This window comes from Panthera pardus, unplaced genomic scaffold (assembly GCF_024362965.1).
Source record: "Panthera pardus isolate Hobbes unplaced genomic scaffold, ASM2436296v1 HiC_scaffold_22, whole genome shotgun sequence".
In the NCBI taxonomy this organism is placed as follows: Eukaryota; Metazoa; Chordata; class Mammalia; order Carnivora; family Felidae; genus Panthera; species Panthera pardus.
In genome coordinates this window covers 4038427-4062275 of record NW_026526788.1, presented here as the reverse complement: position 1 = coordinate 4062275, position 23849 = coordinate 4038427, and the positions used below count along the sequence as shown (strand labels likewise).

The 23849-nt window shown below is 42.0% G+C and overlaps 1 protein-coding gene across 4 annotated transcripts in view; it reads left to right on the top strand.

Moving 5' to 3' along the window:
• The window catches only part of PCNX2 (pecanex 2), a 299669-nt gene that overhangs the window by 175256 nt on the left and 100564 nt on the right, over nt 1–23849 (top strand). For 3 of the 4 annotated variants that reach the window (XM_019418990.2, XM_019418992.2, XM_019418989.2), the window contains exon 21: nt 889–1066. In XM_019418990.2, coding sequence (XP_019274535.2) covers nt 889–1066 — 178 coding nt within the window. The remainder of the gene's footprint in view (nt 1–888; nt 1067–23849) is intronic. The other variant, XM_019418991.2, reaches the window with a different exon arrangement.

Sequence of the window (23849 nt, the reverse complement as noted above, 5' to 3'; positions counted from 1 at the left end):
AATTGTTCGTATAACACATGCTCCCTATACAGGTTAATAACCTGACTCCCCAGACAAGAGCATCCAGGAGCCCAGGCCTTGAAGCAAAGTCCTGGTTATCTCCTTGCTGGACTGCTTTGATGAGTTCCTTAACTAAAAAGGCCAATGCCATGGGGGAAAAAATGACAATGGTATCATTTTCAGCAGGAAAAAAAAAGTGTGTGTGTGTGGGGGCAGGAGGGGGGGGAGAGTCCAGAGAGCTTACATTTACCAGGGAGGTAAATATGCTGAAAAATATTAGAAATTAACATGTAAAGGCAAAAAGGTCTGTGTTGAGATACCGGGGTTTTATTTCTTTTCCGAATTTAATATTAGCTACTATTATATCACTGCTTCAGTAAGATTCTTTCATAATAAAAAAGCATACACTGAGCGGACGCAAAGAGGGACAGCATGCTCTGTTTCCTCACTCGCCATCAAACTTTCTGCGGAACCTGTCGCTGCAGGAGTCCTTCAGATAAGCTCCAAGGGAGCTCTGTGTCCTTGCCGAAGGACAGGGGACCGTGAAGATCATGTGGCAGGAAGGAACTTCTTCTCAAGGCCAAGGGTCTGTGCTTGAGAGTCCCTTGGGACTGAGTTTCAATCCTCACTCCGCCCTGCCCCCCCCATGAGATCTTAGACAAGGGACCCAAACTCTAAGACCCCGTTTTGCTCCTCTGACAAATGTGGATAATGACAGAGCCTCCCCCCACACCGTCCCCCGCCCCTGTGTCCCCCTTCCCCACCAGTCTTGGCTTTTCATGCCTGTAAAGTGCACCGTGCACAGTAAATGCTCAAGAAACATTAGCTATTGTGACTCACCTGGTACTTCGCCGTCCTTGACCGCTTCCTTTCTTTCCTTTCCAACAGCTGGGACATTTTCCTGATGATCGTTGCCGGCATGAAGCTGCTAAGGACCTCCTTCTGCAACCCCGCTCATCAGTTTATTCACGTGAGCTTCACTGCGATCTTTTTCCATTTTGACTACAAAGATCTGTCAGAGAGTTTCTTACTGGATTTCTTCATGGTGTCCATTGTGTTCAGCAAGGCAAGTTAGTTCTCCATTTTCTTCATTTTCAAATGTAAAAGGTGCGTTTCTCACCACAGGTTTCAAGAGCTGTAGACATTTTCCTTTAAAAAAAATTGTGGAGTGAAATTAAATTGAATTACATATGCGTGTCATGCTCCTGCTACCATTTGAGGGACATTTCCCCGTGGAATACAAATATGCCTCGTAATTTGCCAAAAATCACTAATTGCAATGAATTAGCCATTTACTGTTGCTTGAAATTTTGAAATTTTATGATCTTTGCGTCTGTTAGCAATCTCATTACAGAACTTCCCTAGACCTCAAAATGCTCTGAATTAAAGATTAGCAGCCAGACAGATTTTTTTTTTTTTTAATTAGCTAGCATTTGAGGTAGAACTTGTGACCTGGTATCCAAGAACCAGGTCTCTTGGATTATTTTCATTCTTCTTGGTGTGTGTTAGGCCAAGATACACAGGCAATGAGAAATCCTAATCATAGTTCAGGCAAAATATGGGGATGGAATCTGATGTCGAACATGGCGGCGGGGGGGGGGTGTGGATAAAATCCGCTGGATACTCACCTGAGTGTATTCTGAGCACCTCGCAAAGCCAGGGTTTGTAAACAGAAATGAAAAGGAATTTGGAACAACTCCTGGTGAATAAACTGACACACCATCTCACTTCACATCTGGCTTCCTCACGCGCTGTCTTTAATATGGTGGCCGCCCGTTTCTGCCCTCAGCTTGACTTAACCAGCTCCTCCCCCGCTTTTGGTTAATAATTTTTTAATTTTAAGATCTTTTTTCCTGAACTTCATTTTTTTTACCTCTTTTTGAATCCGTTCTGTTAAATGTTTCTCTTTCTTACTTACCGTTTTCTTCTACCTTTCTCTTTGCTTATTTTAGGTAACAAAATTTCAAAACTCTCATATTGTCCTAACGATGCCCTGTGAGTAATTGTCCTCACCCTATCAGACGTGCGCGTTTCCTCTTATAACTCAGGCTGAACTCCGATTTTTCAGCTGCCCGAGTCCCTTCTTGTGTCGTTTGTCACATGCTCTGTGCTATTATTACTTTTGCAGCCTACATCTTATTCCAGAACCCTGGTCTTGGTCCTTTTCCCACAAACATTTCTTCTCTGTTTGAGTTCTGTTTGGTGTTGATAAAGTTATCCCAATTTTCTCACGGTTCAAATCACAGGCTTCCATATTCTGTTTTCCTTCACTATGTATAAATTGCCTTTATTTCACATAATAAATGTAAAACTATATCTTATGATCTTTAAAGCATTTTAGAAGTTATTGTAAATAACTTTACCACTTGCAGGGGGTAAGAGCTTCTAATCAGATGCAAAATGTGTCAGGATGTATTGAATTCCCGGCTCTGGCATTATTTCTGTTTTGACACGGTGTTATTTACATGCCTTTCTGACCCGCGGTTTCTGATAAAATTGAAAGTAAGGATGACAGTCTCGCCCGGGCATTGAGAGGATTGAAAGAAGTCTTTAAGTAAGATGTGCTTTCCAAGTGCAAGGCAGAATTTGTAGAGCCATTGTAAGTAGAAAAACAGAAGTTATGCACTGTTTAGTGTGGGAAGGAGCGTGGCTGGTTTTCCACCCTGAGCTCCACTTAAGAATCTCTCTGTAAAGTGAGACGCCCCAGGTGAACACAAGCATGACAGAGAGGAGTGAGGGTCTCACTGTCAAAGTCTTAAGGGCCTGGCTTCTAAGTGATTGTACATCCACAGCAGAACGGTGATTTTCATTTCCTGGAGCACAGGCAGCCCTCCCCCACTGACACTCGGTGCCATCCTGCGCATCGTGAGCAGCGTGGGACAGGACACAGTCTGAAACTAACTCCGTGCAAACTTAGCGGCTGCAAGCATTTGACTTTCACTTGCCATAATCTTTTTGAAGTCACAGTTCAAGCACTAATAAAGTCAGACAGAACTATAGTGGCCGCATTCCTATTTTCTCTAATTGTGGGAACATTAGCACATGTAATTTCAATAGTTTGCTTTTAGGCTGGGGATAAGAACAAAAGCTAGAAAAATCAGCATACTCTATAGGGAGTCAGTCCTGAAACATCCCTAACTCCCTCTGATGCTTGCTCACGCTTGATCTTGAGAGAGCTGGGAAGAGTCCATTGTCTGGAATGAGAAACAAAATAAAAATAGGTCGTTAAAGACACAGCATTGGAGATCTTCCTGGGGGGAAAAAAAAAAAAAGCCAGCAGAAATTAGTGACAGAAGACAGTGGTGGCGATGAGCGGGACCCACAGTTAATGTTTCCGGTAAATATCCTGCCTGTAATCCCCAACTGATGCTTTCTCTTCTTTCTCATCATTTAAATATACCTTTAAAAAAAATTGTGCCCCAAGGTCTGGAAGGTGGATGTTGGCTAGTCTCTGCAGCCTGCCAGACCTAGTGAAAAATGAAAAACAGGACATAATGAGTTCCAGAGTCCAGTGGGAAAGAATTAGCACCGCCCAAGCATTGACAGGAGGGTGGGGCATTCACAGTTACGGCATCCTGGGCTCCTGGGGAATGGTCAGAGGGGGATATCCCATATCCCCTCTCGAGATGTGTGGTATTCCAAGCCTACACCCAGGTGGTGCATCACCTTTGAGATGTCAGGCCATCCTCCCCCGCTCCCTTGTATTCTCAGTCCCCTCCCTCTTTCAGTCCAGCCCCATCAGTCAGCCTTTCCTTTCAAGAATTAACTGCTGTAATTAATTTGTCGCATTTCTGGGGCGTCTAGGTCCTTGGCGGGGCAGAAAGCATACTCCAGGTACGGGTACTCGGTTACGACAGGATCAAAGACAACAAAGCTGCTTTTGCGCTCTCTCACTGGTCTTGAAAAAGTTCCTAGAAACCACTCTGCCTTGACATTTCTAGTAATGCTTAGTTGTAGAAGTAGGACTTTACAGAATCCTGCCAGAGGATAATTCTGCCAGCATTTGCAGAATGCATTGACTACGAAATTCTACAGGCCATTGGTTCAGCATGGGAGGTAGCTCTCTTACCATCTAGCAAATTAACACTAATGGGTGAAGTTGCTTTTATATGAAGCTACATGAATAATCACAACGGGGCCATGAGTTGTGGCTCTGTTACAGGTGACTGCAACTGCCATTCAAATGATTTGGAACCAGAGTTTCTAAATGACATTTCCCTTTTTTTTTTCTGTATGTAGGTAGAAAGTCTTGCATTAAAATGGAACCTCTTGTTTGGGAATGCATGCTTTTACGGAAGCATTTGTTCAGAAAACTTTGTTCAACAAAGTAATTGTTCACTTATTTAACATCCCTTAAGCATTTTATTAAGCATTGTACTAGGGCATAAAGATTACTAATGATACGAAAGGTAACACGTCTTTATTTGGTACTTTCCATGGGTCAGGTGCTGTTTTCAGCACTTTATACATATTGATGTGCTCGGTCCTTTATGGTAAGATACTATTCCTGGTACAGACGAACAGAGGCACAGAATTTAGTTAGTCATCGAAACATCTCGTAGGTATAAAATGGTAGCGCAGGATTCTTCCTCGAGGCTGCGCTTTGTGACACGGCCTCCCCTGCTTGGGGACTCTGGAAAGAAGGCACAAAGGTAAGGAGATAATTACAGTAAGTGTGATAAGGAAGGTGGCCATGGCAGAGAATTTCGAGAGGGCACATAAAGCGTACCCAGTCCCACCCAGGAGAATCAGAAACAATGATGCTCACCTTGAGCTTTGAAGAAGGGGGGAGTGAGTCAGGCAAGGAAGGCAGGGAAAAGTGAGCTGCATCAAGGGAACAGCATGTGCAAAGGCACAGAAGCAAGAGAGAGTTTGGCATGTTCCAGGATCCGCAAGACCCTTGGCAAGCGTGAACACATGGCGGGGGCGAGTGGTGAGGGATGAAGCAGCGGGTGTCCCAGGTCAGATCGCAAAAGGTCCGGCAGGCTATGTGTCAGGGTTTGGACTTCACTCCTACTTTGGCTGAAGGTTGTTAAGTGAAGAGTAGCAGGATCAGAATTGCATGTTAGAAACATCTCTTTGTGGGAGTGATAAAAGATGAGAAAGCATGGATTTTGGAAGTTGGGTAGGAGAGGATCGCAGTAATGCAGGCGACTCATAGTGACAGCCAGAACTGCAGTGGCAGAAGTGAGACAGAGAGAAGGGGACACGTTCCAGGAGGGCCTGGGAGGTGGACCTGGTAAATTTAGTGACCACTGGGATGCAGTGGACTTTGGGAGGAAGAGCCACCACTGGGAGCTCTCAGATCGCGACTCTAGTAACTAGTGCTGTCACTAACTAGATTAGTGGGGAAAATAATCTTGGTTCTAGATGTGCTGAATTGTGTAATGAGAAGCGATGAGGGCCCAAACTAATTAACCCTGGGAACGGGATTTTTTCCATTTAAATATTTTAATTTGCATAACGAATGCATAAATGCATGCTCATTGTAATAAAATTAGAAAACCAATGGAAAAATACAAAGCAAGTCTGTCTTATACAACATTCATCACTTCTTAACCCCCCTCCTCTCCCTAATGATGGTAAACATTTCAGAATAATTCCTTCCATTCTGTTTTCCTAAAAATTCACACACACACACACACACAGATACACAGATTTAAAGAGGCTCATTCTTTACACATTTTTTACTTTGTTACTTAAAAACGTATCTCAGAGACTTCCATGACTATCCATCTAATGTGGCGTCTTCTGTTTGATGCCTTCATAGTATTCCATAGCGCATATCATAATTTGACCAGCCATTCCCCTATGATAAACATTTAGTTTGTTTATAGATTTTTTCTGTAGTAGTTGGGACTAATTTGTTCACAGATTCCATAAATCTACATGAAACTGGCTTCATGACAAAACGGAATCAAACTGTTCACATAACCAGTTGGGTGATCCAGAGGCTTAAACGATGGCCTTGAAATTCTGTTGTTGTTGTTATTTCTCCTTCTTGTCCTCATGCTGGCTGTCCATCTCTACTCTGCTGGCTTCATTCTTAGATTGTGTCTATCCATGTGGTGTAACTATGGTCGCCAACAGTTCTAGGTTCACAGCATTCTTATACCTAAAAATCCCAGAAAGAAGAGAAAGCATCTTTCCTAATGATTTCAGCCAAAGTCTTAGGGAAGAGTCTCATGGACTCCTTTGGTGTCATGTGTTCATTCATGAACCAGGGGCAGTGGCCAGAGGGATGTGAGTTCCCTAGTTAATGAAGCCTAGACTTCTTGCCCATACCTCCCTTGAATCCTAACCAAACTGTGGGGACTAGGAGCCAGGGACAGAAGAAAACGAGGGTAGACAAGAAGTGTCTGATGCTACTGCATTTGACTACACGAGATCAAAACTAACTGCTGGTGTTAGGAAACACGCAAGTGTCTGTGAAACAGATTCCCACGATGGGAATTGCCGGGTCAATAGCATATACATAAAAGAATCTCAATAGAGAATCCTTCCAAAAGATTTACATTCCTTCCAACAGGGGTGACCAGAGTTCAAGAAATAGGTATGAGAAGTGACACTCTCGAAACAAGATCAAGTACAGCATATAATGGTAAGCAGGAAAGGAAACGGGACTTGTCAGGTTTATTGATCTTTTTCATAACTCTGGAATCTTCAGTAAGGTCATCTCGCAATTTCCTCTCTACTAGACGAGACTAACTCCTGTAATAACATCAACCCATAGGGCCTGGAGCGTTCTTTATGGCCCAACAATGTCCTGTCTTCAAGGAAATGAAGTCTGCTGTGATAAAGCTTTCAAATCCTCTGCAACTTTCTGTAGGAAATCTATCTGGATCACATACTAGCAGCCTGGTTGTCATTTAAAAGGATAGATGAGTAAGAAATGGTAAGAGAGAAAAAGAGAATGGTGATGAGTGGGAAGAATGATCACAGCACAGTAGAAACTCTATACTCAACTAAATTATAGTGGGTGGTTGGTTGGTTCACTGAAAAACGTAAGCAGGAAATTATAATAAATGATACCTGCCTACCTTATAATTTGATTAAAGTACAAAACTTGTATATGAACTCTTACTGCCAGTCTTTTGAAGCCTTATCTTTGAGTAGGAATCTACAGAATGAGGACTATTTGCTCTTACTGCATGAACCATGCCCAGAATGTGTTTTCTAGGATGTTCAGTGCCCATTTCTGTTTCTTAAATTCTACTTGAAGTGAGAAGTGAAAGTTACCTCTGAACGTCTGAGAGCAGTTCACATTTCTTTGTTCCCAAATCTCCTCTCATTCGTACCTAAGTCCACAACAGTATTTTTAGAGAGGTCTTCCTCAAGCTCTCGGCATTCAACTTTACTGTGATAGAAACACCCTGTTCTGTACCTACTCATATTGTTTGTTCTCATATTGCATCAGTTTATGCAATATTTAATTGAGTAAAAAGATCATTATACTGACAAGTAAAACTGATACGGCCTGGGCAACCAGCGTAAAGACCTGTTGTTGATCATTCGACTCCAGTGGGGGGATTGATCGGGAGTGTACTGGCCTTCAGTGGTCATTGGGTTGTGGGACTCACCAGTAAGTTTTACAGCGCAAATATAAATGTCAATCAGTCTGAAAGTCGATTAGGCAGGTTTTTGAAAGCAAGGGTCTCCTTTGGTAAGATACATAGGAGAGAGCCATATTTGCTTGGCTATTGACTCATCTGTGTTCTTCGAGGTGCTGTACCCAAACTGAAGTTAAGGAGACATGTAGGATCTCAGCATACGACATAGAGAATTTGATTCAGCAATTATTATTTAGTGCTGCCTGAGGAAGGGAGGTGCTTCCGCAGAAAGAAATGCCCTCACAGAGCTTAGCCTGTTGGGAGAGATGGAATAATTACAAACAACGGAGAGTTAAGTTTCCTCATCAGGCACCCTAAGATTCTGACTGCTTTCTCGGCTCCCTACTCAGACATGAACCTTTGAAAATACACACCCGGTGCCTCTGAGTTTTCGCCACCCGCTGCCACCACTTTGGTGCCAGCCACCCTCTCCCTCCCCTGCGTGACGGTAGCAGCCTTCTAACAGGCCTCTCTGCCTCCACCCCTGCTACTACAGCCCCTTCTCCACAGAGGGGCCAGAGGGTTTGTTTTATATAAACTTACTTTGGAATAATTTTAGATTCATAGAGAAGATGTAAAGGTAGTGGAGTTCCCACACACCCCATACTCAGTGTTCCCTATTATTAACATTTGACATTGGTCTACCACATTTGTCCCAGTTAAGGAGCCAAGGTTGATTTGTTTTCATCAACTCAAGTCCATACTCAGTTCACTCAGTCCATACTCAGTTTCTTTAGTTTTTCTGTAAGGTGTCCTTTTTCTTTTCCACCCGAGACTCCACCCACACAGCGCTTAGTTGCCCCGTCTCCTCCTTAGGCTCCTCTTGGCAGTGATAGCTCTGTTGTTTCGTTCGTGAAGTTAACGGTTTTGAGGAGTATTGGTTGGGTATATTGTGACATGTCTTTCTGTTAGAATTTGGGTGATGCTTTTCTGCTTTTGAGACCCGAGTTACGGGTTTGCGGAAGGCAGATGACAGAGGTAAAGTGCCATTCTCATCACATCATATCAAGGATTCATGCTAGCAACATGACTTAACATTTGATGTTGACCTTCACCTGGGTGAGGTAGTATTTGTCAGGCTTTTCCATGTAAAGTTATCCTTTTGTGAGTCTTTCTATGTTCTTTGGAGGAAAATCACTATGTGTAGTTCACATTCAAGGAGTGGGAAGTTGTATTCTACTTCCTTGATGGGAATGGAAGAAATAATAAATTGTTTGATTTATTTTGAAAATTATTTGATTTTTCTGCATGAGAGATTTGTCTACCTCTCATCTACCTATCTACCTATTTTTATATCAGAATGGACTTGTAGATATTTATTTCATACTGTGGGTAATAATACAATATTGCTTTACTCATCTTGTTGCTCTTTGGTTATTTGGAGCTCTTTCGGTCGGCTTTTGTGTCACTTTGACATAATCCCACTGTGTGTGTGTGTGTGTGTGTGTGTGTGTGTTTGTGTGTGTGTTAGCACTTTCTTACTTTCCCCCACTGTAAGATGTAAGATGTTCTTGCATATGTCCCGCCCCAGTCCTAAAATTTGCCATTTCTCCAAGAGGGGCCTGCTTTCTTTTATTAGGGAATGGTATTTAGAAACCAAAATCGGGAACCCAAGTGTGCTTGTTGATACTTGAGTGTCATTGATTCCAGGCACTCTCAGCCAACAGAGCAAGGGAATATATGTGTGTATACCCATGTATAGACACATATCTAGAAATAATTCTGCATGTGACCACTTGTGTCTACATTAAGTGAAACATGAGTTCTTACTGATATCTCCGAGTTGAATCCATTACCACAGGGATCATTCCGGCCAGTCGCCCTTGCTTACTGTTACTTCCCACTCCATCAGCGAGAAACCTGACTTCTACCATCTGTTGTACATTTAGTTAACTGTTTAGTTCTAGTGTGTGTGTATAGTCATTTCATACTTGCCAACCTGTGCCCCCCATGGGAAACAATCTTATCAACTAGAGCACAGTGCTCAAGTGCAGTGTAGTTCCTTTTTGCCTTTAGTCTTACAGATTCCACTCATTTTCAAAGTTACTTGAGTCAGCACCTTGTTCCTCCACCACCCTTGGTGAGGTTATTTCATACATTTATACCGTAGTTACATTGTTTTGTCACTGTCTGCATTCCATTTGGAGATCTCCAACCTCCTAGATGATGTTAAAAAATTTGCATACATTAAGTTTTCTCGTGTGATAAATTCCTGTGGAATTTAACAAATCTATAATTGCATGCATACATTATTAGGGTATCTTACAAAATAATTTGCCCTAAAAAATCCCGTGTGCTTCATCGATTCATTCGTCTCTCCCCTTCTCAAAACTCTGGCAACCATTGATATGTTTACCACTGCTTCAGTTTTGTCTTTTTCAGCAAATCATATAATTGGAATCATATGCCTTTTCACATGGGCTTCGTCCACTTAGCAGTATACATTAATGATTTATCTGTGGCTTTGCATGGCTTTGGCTTGAGAGCTCGTTCCTTTTTATTGTTGAATAGTATTCTGTCGTATGGATGTTTATCCGCTCACCTATTGAAAGAAATCTTGGTTTTTCTAGTTTTTGGTGATTATGAATAAAGCTGCTATGAACATTTGTCTGCAGGTTTTGTGTAGACTTAATTTTCAGTTAAGACGGATAAATACCTGATAGCCAAATTAATGGCAAAAGTATGTCTAGTTTTGTAAGAAACTGCCAAATTATCTTCCAAAGTGCTGTATACTGTTCTGCATTTTTGCCACAATGGATGAGAGTTCTTATTGTTCCTCTACCTCACATAATTTACGCTGTCAGTTTTGGGGGTTTGGCAATTCTAGTAGGTATTTATAGTGCCATCTCCTTTTCATTTTCATTTCCCTAAAGACAAGTGCTGTTGGTGTTGTCATATACTTATTTGCCAACTGTATATCTTCTTTGTTAGAGTGTCCAGATTTTTTTGCCCGTTTTAAAATTGGTTTATTTTCTTATTGTCGAGTGTAAGAGTTCTTTGCATTTTGTGGCTACAAGCCCTTTATTAGATATATGTTCTCTGGGCTTGTCTTTTCATAGCATGGTTTTTAGATCTTCTGTGGTGTTCCTCTAGGGTAGAAGAGGTTATTTACTAAATTTTTCTTGCCCTGCTAGGCTGCCCTTTTCCTGGTCATTTGGCTAGAGAAAGCAGACATTTTTTTTTTAATTTTCGGCTTTTTTGGTTTATGTCTCTTGACATTTCTGAATTGCTGGCTTGCTTAGCTCTAAATTTGCGAAATGCGTGGTCAAAAGAAAACCCAGGGCGGGCGCCTGGGTGGCTCAGTCGGTTAAACTTCCGACTTCGACTCAGGTCACAATCTCGCGGTCCGTGAGTTCAAGCCCCGCATCGGGCTTTGGGCTGATGGCTCGGAGCCTGGAGCCTGCTTCCGATTCTGTGTCTTCCTCTCTCTCTGCCCCTCCCCCGTTCATGCTCTGTGTCTCTCTGTCTCAAAAATAAATAAATGTTAAAAAAAAAAATTAAAAAGAAAAGAAAAAAGAAAATCCAGGGAACTCAGTACCATTTATTCCCCCAGATCCCAGGGCCCTTAGCTGGTTTCCCCTTTTCTCTCCAACTTTCAGAGTCTTCTTAGGTTTATTTAGTAAGCCATTTTCAAGATTTTCAATTGTATTTAACAGGAGCAATAGAGAAAGATATGTACTTCCTGCTCCCCAAAGTGGAAGCCTATGATGTACACTTTAAACTAATCTAAATCCATCATCAAATGATGCTATAATGCTTCACTTTCTAACTCAAGTACCTTTTAACGGAATATTTTCAACTTCTCCTTCCTGTCCTTCCAACACAGTAGTTACTCATTTCTTTATCCACATTTTAAAATCACCCAATGCATTATTCCTATTATTTCTTTAAACAAAAATTATATTTTATATCAATTGTAAAATAACAATAATAAAATATTTTACTTTACCTTCACTTCTTTCTTTATATAGATTTAAGTTTCTGACCTGTATCATTTTCCTTCAGCATGAAGAAATTTTAACATTTCGTGCAGGGAAGGTCAGCTGGTAATGGATTTCCTCAGGTTTTGTTTACAGAATCTTTACTTTTTCCCCTTCAATTTTGGAGAATAATTTTGTTGGATGTACAGTTCCAGGTTGGCAGGGTTTTTTCTATCAACACTTCAATAAATATTTCACTCCACTTTCTCCATGCTTGCATGAATTCTAATGAGAAATCTGTTCGAATTTCTTTGTTCTTCTATATGTAAAGTATTTTTTCCTCTGGATTTCAAGATTTTTCTCCTTTTTGGCTTTCTGAAGCTTGACTATGACATGCGTAGGGGTGTGTGTGTGTGTGTGTGTGTGTGTGTGTGTGTGTGTCCGTCCAATCTTGCTTGGTTCTTTGAGTTTTCTGGGTTTGTGTTTTGGTATCTGTCATTAATTTTGGAAGTTCTTGGCTGTTATTCAAATATTTCTTCCACTCTTTCTTCTTCCTCTGGTATTACAATCACACACGTTACACCTTTTCTTATTGTCCCGCAGTTCCTAGATATTTTCTTTTTGTTTCATTTTGTTTTTCTGTTTCCATTTCAGTTAGGGAAATTTCTATCGACATATCTTCAAACTCACTGATTCTTTCCTTGACCATGTCCTGTCTATTGATGAGTCTGATAAAGGCATTCCTTTTTGCTGTGATCGTGTTTTTAATTTCTAACGTTTCCTTTACGCTTTCTTAAAGTTTCCATTTCTTTGTTTATACTGGACACCTGTTCTTGCGTGCTATCTACTTTTCCATTAGAGCTCCAAACATATTAATCGGTTATTTTGTATTCCCTGTGTGATCATTCCAACATTTGTGTCGTATCTGAGTCTGGTTCTGGTTCTTCCTTTGCCTCTTCTGACTGTTTTTCCTCGCCTTTTGGCACACCCTTAATTTTTTGTTGAAAGCAGGACATGTTGTATCACGCAATAGAAACTGAGGTGCATGTGCCTTTAGTGTGACGATTTCTGTTAATCCGATTGGGAGAGGGACTATGTTTAATGTTTGCTGTAACTGTAGGTCCCAGATGCTTCAACTTCTTCTAATGTCCTTGTTTTCGTCTCTTCCTGATTTTTGACTTCACTAAAATCTCAGAGAGAGTTGTGTCTTGTGTTATTTTAGCAGTAACCTAGTGTTACTATACTGGATCATTGTTGGTGTGTTGGTAAGGCATGGAACGGGTGGGCGGGGGTGGGGAGAGTATTCTATTATCTTCCAATTAAATCTCAGTCTCTTATTGGACCCGTGTCTCTGGGCTGGGATCTTCATAAGTGTTTCCAGAATGGTGTAGCTTTTTTTTCCTCCCAGTGCACTATACTCCCTTTGCTGGTAGTAGCATTCTTAATCTATTTCTTTAAAGCCCTGACTCTGTTGCTGTGTTTTTTCCTCTTTTAGGTGAGGTAAGCTGGAGAGGGAGGGATTCCCTCCCCCTAACTCGGATAAGGCTCAGGCAAAGCCCTTTGCCCTTCTGCTTGGGCCATTGTGTTTCACAGTGGTTAATCTCCTCCCCCTGCCAGACCCCTGAAGAGATTTTTCTTGGCTCTCCATCACGAGGACCTATTGGGATTTCTGGGGTAGAAAAGAGGGAGGGCCCCCTAAGACTGTGGCGCCCTGGGGTTTCTAACTCTCATGCTGATCCACACTCAGCCTCTAGCAGTTTGCTAGAATCACCATGAAGTGTTCCTACCAGTTTCATGGCTCTAGAAGCTTCTGCCCCAGACGAGCAGGGCTCAATGAATCTTTCAGAGAGGCAGCTTTCCCTGTGACATCAGTTGTCTGATGGGTCGAGAAGACATTGCGTTTCAGTTTGCTTAGCCTTCTCTTGTGGCAAAAGTGGGAATGACAACTCTTAATGTTTTTTCATTGTTGGAGCTGAAACTAGAAGTCTCTCAAGTTTTTCTTTTAAAACACACCCCGGGGGGCGCCTGGGTGGCTCAGTCGGTTAAGTGGCCGACTTTGGCCCAGGTCATGATCTCACGGTCCGTGAGTTTGAGCCCCGCGTCGGGCTCTGTGCTGACAGGTCAGAGCCTGGAGCCTGTTTCAGATTCTGTGTCTCCCTCTCTCTGACCCTCCCCCATTCATGAGCTGTCTCTCCCTGTCTCAAAAATAAATAAACGTTAAAAAAAAAATTAAAAAAAAATAAAACACACCCCGGATCTTGTCCCTGCTCAGAACCGTGACGTGGCTCCCCGTCTCTCGCAGAGTAAAAGCCAAATCGCTGGCCCTAGCCCGCAGACCAATGCCAGCTGGGTCCCCATCACTGCTCTGACCTCTTTTTCTCCTCTCCTCCTGTTTAACCCAGCTTGCCTTGCTTTTCCTCCACCGTGCGAAGCATGCTCTCGTGGGGACCCCTTGTTCTAGCTGTTTCTCTGGTCTAAAAATGCTCCTCCCCACGTGTCCGCTAGACTCACCCCACCAGATCTGTCCGGGCTTTGCTCAGATATCACCTTCTCAGTCAGCCCCACCATCGTATTGCAGCTCGGCCTGCTCTGTCTACCCTCCGCCAGCCCCCCCACCCCAGGCCTTTTACATGGAACTTTTGGTGAGAGCGTCCACCACCTTCTAGCTGGCTCTGTCATTGGCTTGTTTATCATTTTATTACCCCTCCCACTGGAATGTAAATTCCATGAAGGCAAAGACCTTTGCCTGTTTTGTGTACTGATACGTCCCAATTTCCAGATGAGGGTCAGGCGTGCGGTGGTGTAGGATAAACGTCTGTGTAATGTTGAAAGTTGCCCTTGTGCACCAGCTGTCCAGTAATTCACCCACAGTCACTCTCTCTGAGAGTGACTTAGGAGTGCGGGTCGCACTTGAACTTGGTCCCAGGCCCACTCTGCCCGAGGCCAGGAGTACAGAATGGTTTGCAGGCAGTTGACAAAGCCACCGTCCAGGCTCTCGGGGACACGTGTTCACTTGCAGTGGCCCCCCCAGGATGGCTCAGGAGAAAATTGTCACAAGCTCTGCCCTGCATCTGGAAACAAAGAACGTGGTCCAATATGTTCGGGTTCCCAAAGAAATTGGAAATTCCTCAAGTGGTAGAACCATGGGGACATTTATTTGTTCCCTACTTCCCGCAACATCTAACAAGACGCAGGGTCGCCCTGATTACCCAAGCTGTATCCGTTGAAATCAGTTGAGAGGTGAGAAATGGAAAAGCTGGTTTTTGAAAAATGAAGTCTAAGCTTGGATGTGGCGATCGGATGACATTTTATTGTTCTAGAGAGATGATGATTCACAGTGCAGGGGCAGAGGAGTGTGTGGGAGGAGAAAAGGTTATTTAGACTGAGCATATGGGTCACTCCGAGTTCCCTCTTCAGGCTTTTCCTGGTATATATTTTCATTTTCTTGGTTTCCTATAAATCCTGTCTGGCTGTGTCACTGTTGCCTGCCGCCCTGTTCACACTGGGGAGCTAACACATGGCCAGCATCGCTGTCCGCTCTGCTGTGAGTGAGTTGCTTTGTGCTCTATAGTCGGCAGAGCCCCTCTTGCAAAACCGAGGGGGTAAATCACCCTGCATGTAGCTGTAGATCTTCCCCAGTGGTGAGAAACTGGTGTCATCCAACTGGCCAGCCCTTTACTGTGTCCTGTAACTTCCGGGAAGGGCCTGAGCAGCCCCAAACATCCTTTGCTTGAGATTTACAGCCTAACACATCAACTTTCTTGGCTTCCACTCCCCAGCACACCGCCCACACATCAAGGAGCGGAGTTTCCCTTAACTCAAACCATGCAAGTTACTGTAATTTATCTCCTGGGAAGAGATAGGGAGCTGAAATGTTCATCTCCTCTGAACCTCTGCCTTCAAAATAGGGATGAGTTTTGCCTCCCCATTTGGGACCTCCAGCCTGGTATGCAAGAGAGAGACCTTTTTCTCCCCCCCCCCCCCAGGCTTCCTACATTCTCATGTAAAAGAATGCTATAAAAAACACTTGGATTTAGTAATGTTCAGAGATCTACATAGTTAAGAGTGTCCCTGTTGATATGTTAAATAAGTATTTACAGGCTCTTATTTATTTGTTTATTTATTTATTTATTTATTTATTTATTATTTTTGATAGAGTGAGTGAGCCAGGGGCAGAGGGAGGGAAGGAGAGAGAGAGAATGCCACCAGGGGCAGAGAGAGACAGAGAGGGAAAGAGGGAATGAGAGAGAGAATCTCCTGAAGGCTCCACACTGTCAGTGTGGAGCCCAAAGAGGGGCTCAAACTCACAAACCGTGAGATCTTGAGCTGAGCCAAAGTCAGATGCTGAACTGACTGAGCCACCCAGGCGCCCCCAGGCTCCCATTTATTTAAGGTCTGCAGCTTTCTCCCCCAAAGAAGGCTGTTCCCTGGCTCAGTGTTGCAGCCCCTCCCATCAGGGCAGTGGTGATGCGTCTTTGTGTAGACAGATTCTTGAAGAGCCACGGCTGATGAGTCTTCCCAGGAGTAGGGGAGTGATGTGTGCTGAAGGCACGCAAAACCTACTTGAGTAGCTTCAGAGGATTCAGGAGATGTGATGACTCTAGACTCCCTTCACTGACAGAATTCTGAAAACCTCCCTTACTTGGTGGGGAGCAGTGCCCTCCTTAAAGCCCTCCTTAAAATGCTTCCCAGAGGGAGAGCTTAATTTGGTTGAGTCACGGCAATATTTTCCTTACAAGGCTGACAATCCTTTACTGGCTGGGGGCTTCTGGTTCTACAGGATCACACATGAACCTGTGGATTCCAAATAGTGTCTTTTACCAGGTGCCCATACTGAGGACAAGAACTTCAAGGTCACAGACTTACTTTTCTTCCTTCCTTCCTTCCTTCCCCTTTCTTTCTTTCTTTCTTTCTTTCTTTCTTTCTTTCTTTCTTTCTTTCTTTCTTTCTTTCTTTCCTTCCTTCCTTCCTTCCTTCCTTGAGCTGCCAGTTTTGGAAATACTTTGATGGACCAACCACAATGCTTCTGCCTAAAGGAAGGGTCCTGATGATTCTGAGATGGTTGCCATGTAAGTTTAAAATCTCCAGAAAGAAAAGGAGAGTGAATTGCTCCTCTTATAAGGAAAATCCGTGGCTGTTGCAAAGATCTGGCATGTGAATGGAAGCAACAAGAAAATTTCCACTGAACGCATGCCGGCTATAGTCGCGGGTTATATATCACTTGATGAGTTGGGGAACCTCCTGAAGCTTTCATTGACTCATTGTTTCACTTTCTGAAAAACACTTGCTGCACATACATCCACTGTGTGCCTATATTACTTACCTGCCGGAAGGTGAGTCTACAACATAAAGAATACTCAGTGCCTGCTGCCAATGTGTATACACTCCAGTGGGGGACAAAGGAGATAAAAACATGTAAGAAGTACCTTTGAAACAATCTCTAAAGGGCAATAAACAAAGTAACATATTTGTTGAGCACTTAATACATGCTGAGTCCTACAATAAAAACTTACCTGGATTATCTCATTTAATCTGCGCAGTACATTTCTGAGATACGTACCATTATCGTATCCACTTTGCAGATGAGAAAACTAAGGCTCAGTGGAGCGAAACTTGCCAAAGATCACGCAGCTAGTGAGAGGCAGAGCTGGGATGGGAACTCGGGTCTGTATGACCGCCAAGCCCACTCTTGAAACCAGGATGCTGTGCCTCTACTTTGTATGTGATTTGAAGTTAGAAGCCACAGATAGAGGAGACCTCCAGAGGGAGCAACTAATTAAGGCAATGGGGGGAAAGGTCACAGGAAGCACTTTGGAGAGATGTCACTGTGAACTACTTTTTAATTCCATTTTCCTTCTGTTGACTTGTTATTTATGGCCCTCGTTGTAACTCCTTGCTCTTACATTAAAAATGCAAACCTTTAATTCATCGGAATGTACTTTCGAATAATAATATACCACTTCCTGTGTAGCGTAAGGAATTTCAATAGTTTCCCTTCCCATTCTCTGTGCTCTTGTTGTGCGTTAATTTTACATATGTGATAAATATGCAACATGCATTTAATTTTACATGTGTGATAAACACGTAAATAAATGGGAGCCAGTAATTTTGCTTTAGAGCCAAATTGCTCCTTTAGAGCAATTGAAAACAAGAAAAAAATTTATTTTATTGCCACTTATTCCATTTCTGATGCTCTATTTCTTTGCGTAGATCCAGGTTTCCAAACTATATCATATTTCTTGTGCCTGAACTTCCTTGAAGAGTTCTTGGAGTATGGGTCTATATGAACTTGGTCAGTTCTGTTTGTCCGAGAAAGTATTTCTCTTTATTTTTGAAAGATATTCTCACTGGGTATAGGATTCTATCTTGACAGTCCTACCTGCCCCCCCCCCCACCACCCTTAAAAATGTCATTCCTTTCAGCACTTAGTACTTAAAAAATGTCACATCATTACCATCTGCCTTACATGGTTTCTACTGTGAGTCTCCTGTAATTTTTACTGTGGCTTTTTTTTTATGTAACGTGTCTTTTTGTCGTTGTCGTTGCCTCCAAGATTTTCTCTTTGTTGTTTTCAGCAGATTCACTGGGTCATGCCTAGTTGTTGTGTGAGTGTTTGTCCTCCGTGTCATCTGAGCTTGGCGTCTGTCATTATTCTGAACGTTTCTTGGCCGTTACTTCTTCCAATACTTCTTTTGTCCTCCTGTTCTCTTCCTGAGGTTCAAACTATGCATGTGTTAGATAGTTTGATATTGTTGTGCAGCTTTTAAATCCTCAGTAATATTTCCTCTTAAGTTTTTAATTCCAGTCAGTTAACATACAGTGTTGCATTAGTTGCAGGTGTACAATATGGGGATTCCACGGTTCCCTACAATACCTGGTACTCATAATAAGGTGCATTCCTTAATCCCCATCTCCCACCCACCTCCGCTCAGGTGACCATCAGTTGGTTCTCTACAGTTAAGAGTCCGTTTCTTAATTTCTCTCTCTCTCTTTTGTTTCCCCTTTGCTCATTTGTTTTGTTTCTTAAATTCCACATAGGGGTGAAATCATGTGGTATTTGTCCTTCTCTGACTGACTTATCTCATTTAGCATCATACCGTCTAGCTCCATCCTCGTCATTGCAAATGGCAAGATTTCATGCTTTTTTTATCGCTAGGTAATATTCCATTGTATTTATGTACCACATCTTTTTTTTAAAGTTTATTTATCTTGAAATAGAGAGCAGGGGAGGGGCAGAGAGAGAAAGAGAGAGCGAGAGAGAATCTCAAGGAGGCTCCGCACTGCCAGTGCAGAGCCCAATGCAAGACTCGAACTCATGAACTGTGAGATCATGACCTAAGCCAAAATCAAGACTCGGATGCTTAACTGACTGAGCCACCCAGGCCCCCATCACATCTTTTTTTATCCGTTCTTGATTGATGGATACTCAGGCTGCTTCCATAAAGTGGCTATTGTAAATGATGCTGGTATAAACATAGGGGTGCATGTATCCTTTTGAATTAGTGTTTTTGTATTCTTTGGGTAAATATCCAGTAGTGCAATTACTGGATCATAGGGTGGTTCTATTTTTAACTTTTTGAGGAACCTCCATACTGTTTTCCACAGTCACTACACCAGTTTGCATTCCTACCAACAGTGCACTAGTGTTCCCTTCTCTCCACATCCTCTCCAACACCTGTTGTTTCTTTTGTTGTTGGTTTTAGCCATTCTGACAGGTGTGAGGTGGTATCTCATTGTGGTTTTGATTTGCATTTCCCTGATGATGAATGAGGGTGAGCATCTTTTCATGTGCCTGTTGGCCATTTGGATGTCTTCTTTGGAAAAGTGTCTATTCATGTCTTTTGCCTATTTCTTCATTGGGTTATTTGGTTTTTGGGTGTTGAGTTTGATAAGTGCTTTTTAAATTTCCAATACTAACCCTTTTTCTGATATGTCATTTGCAAATATAGGTTTCCCATTCTTTAGGTTGCCTTTTAGTTTTGTTGATTGTTTCCTTTGTAGAGAAGCTTTTTATTTTGATGTAGTTCCAATAGTTTATCTTTGCTTTTGTTTCTTTTGCTTTGGGAGACATATCTAGAAAAAGCTTGCTACAGCCAATGTCAATGAAGTTACTGCCTGTGGGATTTTTATGGCTTCAGGTCTCACATTTAGGTCTTTCATCCATTTTGAATTTCCTTTGGGTATAGTGTAAGAGTACTTTCTTTTTTGAATTCATTCAGTTTTATCTTTGTGTTTCAGTTTAGGTCATTTCTGTTGACCTGTCTTCAAGTTCATCGATTCTTCCTTTGACTCTGTTAGTGTGATGAGCTTGTTGAAAGCATTCAATGTCTCTGTTATGGTGTTTCCATTTCTATCATTTCCATTGGAGTCTTTCTTTTATAGTTTCCATCCCTTTGCTGAAATTACCCATCTAATCCTTCATATTGTACACTTTTGCTGTCAGAGCCCTTAACATATTCATCATAGTTCTTTCAACTTTCCTACCAGATAGTTCCAGCCTAAATGTCATATCTGACTCTTGCTCTGTTACTTTGTCTTTTAGGAGTGCATTTTTTTTCTTCCCTTTTTGTATACCTCATAATTTTTTTTGGTTGAAAGCTAGACATCTTGTGGAGGACCATAGAGAATAAAGTAAAAGTTTTTATGCCTGGAACTGAGCATGCCTTTCCTTCTGGTAGAGATTTAGTGCAGAGCTATGCCTGCTGTCTGTATCTCAAACCCTGTTTACTCTGCCCTCAGTTATCCTGGGCAGAGGGCAGTGTCACAGTCTGCCATAGTCTGTCATAGTCTCACACCCCGCTCTGTATGTGGCTAGGGGCCCATTGCAGACCATATACCACCCCAGAGGTCAAAGTCCAGTGAGTGCACTGGGTTAACAGCCACTTTGCTGGGTTTGTATGATGTCTCAGATAAGTGGATGCAACTTTCTCCAGCAGTGTTTTTTTTTAATGTTTATTTTTTGAGAGAGAGAGAGAGAGAGAGAGAGAGCACAAGTGGGAGAGGGGCACAGAGAGATGGAGACACAGAATCCAAAGCAGGCTCTAGGCTCTGACCTGTCAGCCCAGAGCCAAATGCAGGGCTGGAACTCATGGACCACGAGATCATGACCTGAGCTGAAATCGGACACTTAACCAACTGAGCCACCCAGGTGCCCATCCAGCTGTGGTTTTAAGTTAACTTTTGCAACCTAGATGTCTATCAGTAGTGTAATGATTCAATAGATTGTCTGGCCAAGCAACGGAGTGTTAGGCAGCTAGTTAGGTGTTAGGTAGAGTAGTTTGTACTGATGTTGGACATATGAGGTAGAGGCATCAAGTTTCAGAGGAGTGGATATTATTAATCCAATTTATTTTTATTTTTATTTATTTTAAAGTTTATTTATTTATTTTGAGAGATTGAGTGTGTGTGTGTGCATGCAAGCAGGGGAAGGGGCAGAGAGAGAGAGGTAGAGCAAGAATCCCAAGCAGGCTCTGTGTTGTTAGCATGGAGCCCAACATGGGACTCAATCCCACAAACCGTGAGATCATGATCTGAGCCAAAATTAAGAGTTGGACACTTAACTGACTGAGCTGCCCAGGCACCCCTTAATCCAATTTAAATATAAATATATATATATATATATATATATATATATATATATATATATATATGTGTGTGTGTGTGTGTATATATACATATATATATACATATGTATATATATACACATATGCATTTGTACACATGCATGTGTAGAAAATGCCAAGAAGGATAACTCCTCAGCCATCATTAACTGGTAGTTAGATCAGAATGAGACGGGTAACCAAACTTTTTTGCTTACACTTTATGTAATTCTGAACTACTTGGTATTTGAAAAAAAATTTTTAATGTTTACTTATTTTTGAGAGAGACAGACAGACAGACAGAGTCAGAGTGTGAGCAGAGGAGGGGCAGAGAAAGAGGGAGACGCAAAATCGGAAGCAGGCTGCAGGCTCTGAGCTGTCAGCACAGAGCCTGACACGGGGCTCAAACCCACAAACCATGAGATCATGACCCGAGCCGAAGTTGGACGCTTAACCCACTGAGCCACCCAGGTGCCCCTGAACTACTTGGTATTTTTAAAGTGAGACTGTATTATTACATTTTTATTAAAAGCAGCATAAATTTTGAAAGTCTAGGTGCTTAAAGCAGAAAGCTTTCATTATATGGAGCATCACTGTATGAATCACCTTGTTTCTTTGTGCACGAGACTGAGGGAATGTTCGTACGAGTATAAAATCTCAGGAGAGTACATTAGATGTACTGGAGGCACGTGGTGGATGGCTTGGGCAGGAGCGCATTCAAATTGCCAGAGCAAAGCTGCCTCACAGCTGCATGTAAGAGTATTATTTGCTTCTCATATTAAAATGCTACATGTGTCCAGGCAGCACCCTGTGTCCTGATAGAGGCTTTTGAACTTGTTCCTTGCACCCTCTTCCTAAAGGCAGTATTTGCCACCCATGGGATTGTGGTGGACCTTCGAGAGGAAGGAAGCCCCCTTAAATCAAACAATCCAAGAAACTGCCTTTTCTGAAATAAAATCCAAAACAAAGACCAGAAAACTCTATCCTATATAGAATAATTGAATGAAGGCTCCCACAAGAAATGGAAAGGATTAAGGAATGGAAAAGGAAGGCAGGATGTCTGCATAAACTACCATATTTCTACTGCTTCACTCCAAGGTCAGTTTGCTTAAAGAACAAAGGTCACACTCTCAGTGGTTACTCTCATCATCTCCTGTTTCGTCCACCTTGAGTTGGTCCTTGTCTCCCTCTTCAGGGACGCACCACCCCAGCTACCTGCACCCTCACTCCTGCTGTCCACCAGAAGCAGAAACACACACCACCCGTAGATGCTGGGTTACCGTTAATTCCCAGTTCCCAGGGGTCTTGACAAGACCTTTTAGTTTTGTGCCTTCATAGCTCTTGGTAGCTTATAAAATTTCAATGTGCCATGGTGACTTCGTTTGCATTTATGGATACTCTAATTAGCAGTTATGAAATATGACTAATACTTTCTTTCATGTTCTCCTAGGGGTCTGAATTTATCTGGCTGCATAAAGTTGGCTAATCAAAGCATCAGGGCATTTTCGTTTAGTAGCTGCACATTCATTTGCCTAAGTAGGCAACCCCTGCTGGGTACTCTCATCCTGCATCACTCCTATTTCTCTCCTCAGTTAAACAATTTTCCAAACTGCACTTAATAGATGATAAACTATAAACTAGTTTTAGTCTCCCTTAATGGTTCTCTTTTCACTTTTCTGGTGGAGGCTAATCAAATTCATCTCATTTGATACCTCTTGCCTGAGTAATTCTGATATTTTACGTTTTACTGTTAAGTGTGGTGTTGAATGTAATATGGCACTGATGTCCTTTATCAGGTTTAAGAAGAACTCTTTTATTACTAGATTAGAAGGGATTCGATTCAATAAGTGTTGAGTTTATTTTTCAACATCCTTCCTGTACGAATTGAGCATCATATGGTCTTTTGGTTTTAACTTTCTTCATGTTGTGAATTATATTCACATTTTTCTAATCTTAAACTGTTAGAAGATGAAATTTGATCGGGATTATTTTTAAACATTTATAGATTCATTTTGTAAATATCTTATTAAGGAGTTCTATATGTATATTAATAGATAAGAACATCTGTATTTTCCTTTCTTGTGATATTCTTACTCATTTTTTTGTATTAAAAATTTCCTCCCAATATAACCTTTGTGATTTTTCTAAGATGCACATTGTAAGGCTATATCTTTTCCTCTACAAAGTGCTTTAGCTGAGCCCCACAAGTTATGATTGGTCTTACTGCTTTTAATTGTCATTCATTTTTTATTTTTTTTTATGTTTTATTTTTTATATTCGAGAGAGAGACAGAGCGTGAGTGGGGGAGGGGCAGAGAGAGAGGGAGACACAGAATCCAAAGCAGGCTCCAGGCTCCGAGCTGTCTGCACAGAGCCCCACGCGGGGCTCAAACTCACAAACCGTGAGATCATGACCTGAGCTGAAGTCGGACACTTAACCGACTGAGCCACCCAGGCGCCCCTGTTGTCAATCATTTTTAAGTATTTTCTATGTGTTACCATTTATTTTTAATTCATCGGTATTGGTTTTTTTGATGTTATGTCTGAATGCAAAATTGGTGATGATTGCTGCTCTTATTTTGCCATCATTTTATTATTGACAATGTAATTGCAATATATTTTGCATATTAATTCTTAGCAGTGTTTAAGATTTCTTTTGAAGTAAGTCATCAACTCTTTTAAGTGTACGTATGCTTGAACATTATATTCGTCTCTTTCGGT